The sequence below is a fragment of the Brassica oleracea genome, chromosome C3 (assembly GCF_000695525.1).
Source record: "Brassica oleracea var. oleracea cultivar TO1000 chromosome C3, BOL, whole genome shotgun sequence".
NCBI lineage: Eukaryota > Viridiplantae > Streptophyta > Magnoliopsida > Brassicales > Brassicaceae > Brassica > Brassica oleracea.
In genome coordinates, this window is record NC_027750.1 from 18,125,690 (window position 1) to 18,129,939 (window position 4,250).

The 4,250-nt window shown below is 35.0% G+C and overlaps 1 protein-coding gene across 1 annotated transcript in view; it reads left to right on the forward strand.

The window, feature by feature from the left end:
• Positions 1 to 1,333, forward strand: part of LOC106330020 — a 1,740-nt gene extending 407 nt beyond the window's left edge. Inside the window, exons 2-5 of the mRNA XM_013768588.1 lie at positions 4 to 242; positions 321 to 398; positions 483 to 1,019; positions 1,107 to 1,333. Coding sequence (XP_013624042.1) covers positions 4 to 242; positions 321 to 398; positions 483 to 1,019; positions 1,107 to 1,187 — 935 coding nt within the window. The 3' untranslated portion in view covers positions 1,188 to 1,333. The remainder of the gene's footprint in view (positions 1 to 3; positions 243 to 320; positions 399 to 482; positions 1,020 to 1,106) is intronic.
• The last annotated feature ends 2,917 nt before the right edge of the window (positions 1,334 to 4,250 follow it).

Genomic DNA, 4,250 nt, shown 5'->3' on the forward strand with positions numbered 1-4,250 from the left:
AAGGAGACCCAGACGCTGTAAAAATCTCATCTTCTGATCTAAGTCTTGCTGTTCAGAGCTTGTCTGTTGGTGACTCAGGCATTACTGCTGGGGAAGGTTGGGCATCGGCTCCGGCGGAGGTTCCCAATGATATTAAGAAAAGTGGTTCTGACTCTGATATTACTTCGAATACCTTAACGGGACAGACTCGTAACATGGCTGAAGCATTGCTGCAGCCTCCTAGAACTGGTGCATTTCCTCAGGTATATTTTTTTTATATTTGTGTTGCTTTATAGTACTCTTGCCTTTTTACTGTTTGTCTAAGATGTTATTTTTATTAGGGATATTCAATGATAAAAAGACTTGAGGACCAAGCTCTTAAGCTAATACCGGTTGTGCCTTCTGCACCAAAGGGCTCAGTAAGCTTTTTTTCCGGAGCTATTATTATTTTCCTCCTCTCTTTCCTTGGGCTATACTGTATATATTTTGGTTTTATTTATCAGGTTTCCATGACCAAACCAATGGTTCGAAGTGGTGCAGTTGGTCTTGCTTCTTTTAGAAATACCCACAAGCATTCCTCGATGCTGCTAGGCAATATTCATTCTAATTATGGTAAGCCTGATAGTAAGCTGGTAATTCTCAACCCTGCGGGCAAAGAATCTGGAGGTCCAAGTCGTATAACCAACAGCGTGGCAGCTGGTTTCCAGATGATCGCTGCTCCATCTGCGCCATTCATTACTTCTGTGGCTCAAACGCAGAGCAGGAATGCGTTTTACAGTGCTTTGAAGAAGAAGACATCTACAAACATCTCAACTAGCTCTTGCATCTTCCCTTCTGTCGAGGAAAAATCAGACATCTCTAAGGAGCTTGTAGCTAGTAACCCTTCAAGTGTGCATGCTGCAGAAAGAGATGGTGGTTTTGAACCGGCAGACCTTCCAGATGAAGAAGAGGCTGAGTTCCTTAAATCCCTTGGGTGGGACGAAAACAATACTGAGGTAGAAGCCCTTACAGACGAGGAGATCAGAGCTTTCTATGAACAGGTATATGAACATAACAACACTCCTACTCCGGTTGCTTTGATTCTCTCTCATTGTTTTTTTCTAACACTCATTTGACTTTACATACAGCACAAGAAGTTGAAGCCATCACTGATGAAAAAGCTGCCTATCATTAAAGAGGCAACTGAGGACGCAACTCTCAGCTCGTGATCCGATTTTGAAGATAGTTTTCTCATTTCTCTTTCCTTATTTTGGTGGTGGGGAGCTTCAGTTGCACTATGAGTGTTGTTCTACTTCTTCAGAAAAGCAACAAAATTGAGTATTTGTACATCTTTTGGTCTGAAGATAGAGACTGGTTTTGTTTTCAAAGCTTCGTTGGAGCACCATTAACCCTAGCACCCCACTTGGTGCTTAATTTTTTTCTTTTTTGGTTTTTTCTCTGATTAAAAAAAAAAATTAAAAACGAACCAATCACGGAGCGCCACATGTCAGTGGGGCCCGCAAAACAGCTCAAGCATCGACGCCAAATCTGACGTTTTTAGCGCTCCATTTTCTTCTTTTATGGTGGGCTCCACCAACAAACACTCCATTGGAGATGCTCTTAGAGCACCATTATCGCATTGGGTTTCTTATTTTTTTATTTTTTATTTTTTAAAGAAAGAATCAATCGCGGGCCACCACATGTCAGTGGGGCCCGCAAACAGCACTAAAGACACACCAAAGATGTCTACTATTTCGCTATTTCTGCATACGTTTTTAAAAAATTATGCGGGACCCATACCTTAAAACCTTTGTTTATATAAGGCGATAAAGGTGCTCTTAGGTTTCTAATGTTTGATGACAATGATGATGACTGGGGAAAGAGAAAACATCTTGGTGGTATGAATGCAAAATTTAAAGGCTTTCGGTTTCTGTCTTAAAAATAAGTATTTCGTCTTTCGCATTTTTTTTTTCTCTATTTTAATTGGTTTCTTATGCGAACGGGATGCAAATGTAATGTTATTCCCTTGCCCTTTTTTTTTGGTATTGGAAAAGTCAATTTTCTGTGTATCATGATCATTTTAATTTTTAGAAGTAGATTAATGTGAAAACATTAACTAATTAAAAATATACATATCACTAATAATAATTATATTTTTTCCTTAATAAAAAATTAATTGAATTTTTTATTTTAATTTTCTCTTTTTACAAAACCAGATAAATAATAAAAAAATATTGATAAAATAAAAATATATAGATATTATATATATAACATATTTAATATAATATAAATAATAATAGTTGATTGGATAATAAATAGCATAATAATTTTTCAAATGTTTACTAATCAAAAACTCTATTAAGAACTTTTTTTTTTTTGAAAAAGACCATATTAAAAAAATTCTGCCTAATTTCTCTCGGTAAAAAAATCAGCTTTTCTAGATTTTTTCTAAGACCGGTTTTGACCATAATTTATTGCTTTTGTAATATATATTTTTAAGGTATTTAATGATTAATGGAGAATTCTTAGGATGAAGTTCTTAGAGAAATTTAAGAAACCGTCTGTTAATTTTTAACTAAAAAAGCTAAGAACCGGTTCTTAAATAAGATATTTAAGAGCCGGTTTTTATTTTATTTTAGTTAAAAATTATGAGACGGTTTCTTAAATTCCGTTAAGAACCCCGCCTTAAGAGTTCCTCATTAATCATACTCTAAAGATGTGGGCTTCACCGTAATAGTGACCTTTTTTTCTCAATCAATATATTTGAAGGAATGTACGTAATGATACTAAAAAGAATATTTTTTTCTATTTTGCTCCTTTCACACATAAATAACAAAAGACGTTGGCCATTGTGAGTAGAAATGGCAAACTCATAAATGATTACTCTTCTTGCAGTTTCTCACCACAATCTTGGTGTTTAATGATGTTTAGAAAATAAAAAGGGAGTTTCTTCACGGTTTCTCTCCATTATGTCAGTTATCTCCATGAAAGAATCCACGTCCCTTCGTAATGGAACAGTTTTTCACAAAGATTTGCGATGTAAAGAGTATAAAATCCAATTCACTGGATAATCTTTAGTTACTTTCTTCTTTATTTCTTACCACATATTATGTATTTTCTTTGGAAATTATACTCGATTATCATCAACATTGCTGATAAAAAAAATGGAGAGCATTACAAGATATTGATTTGGATTTCAATGATGCGCCGATCCCCTTGCCTACAGAGGTCGCCCCGACAAGCGGCATACGAGAACCGCTTCCTTCTGGTGGGACATACTGTCTTGCCTAGGCGAAAAACCTAAAATCAATAGGGGCAGCAATGCATGTTGGTGGTATGAATGAAAAATTTAAAATCTTTTGGCTTCTTTCTTAAAAATAAGAATTTAATCTTTTGCCCATTTTCTTTATTAGTTTTAGTTATTTCTCTATTTTTCTCCAACTCAATATTCTCGAACCGTAAACGTGTAACTTAGTTTGCTGATGCGATCGGGATGCAAAAGTATTTTGTTATGGATGTATAGAAGGAATGGAAATAACCTCTTGGTTTAACTTTTAAAGGAAATACACCAGAAGCATCGTCTGTAGATAGTATTCCTTTCAGAAACAAAAAATAAAAAGCATGTGTTGCAAAACATTCAAGCTGATCTCTGATTTGATTGTTTGTTCACCGTTGAGCAGCTTGAAAAAAACCCGAAGATATAGCTTTGTTTTTTATGTATGGTTTTCAGATTAATGTTGTGTTTTTGAATAATAAAATAATTGATGGTGAGGCAGTCAGTAATGGAATAAAGGTCTATACGACATTTTCTTGTGTGGATCATATCTTAGAACGTAAATATTAAGTTTGGGAACATCTTACGTGTTTTTCCTTAACAAGAAATAGATTATGGTTCATGATTGGTGATTTTAGTAAGATCACATGGCATAATGAAAATGGAAGGAAAGACGGTTCCTTTGATAATTTGTTCTTACTTTTTAAGCAGATGTTGTGGAATGCTGAAATTTCCATGCTTTTGAAATTTGATTTCTTGGGTTGGAAAAAGGGGACAATTAACAGTGAGATACTGCCTTGTACAAGCTATAGGGAATGAAGATTGGCAAAAAAAAAATCCCATATTCTAAAGTTCAATGTTGGGGTCAAAATCGGTTACGACGAAATCAATGTCGCAAAGTTCTCGAGAAACCTTTCTTCTCTCGAAAGGAAAAAAATGCAGGAAAACTAAAACTTCGTAAAAAGTATTACGCGACAAGTTCTCGGAAAAGATTATTCAATCTCTCGAGCAAACGATT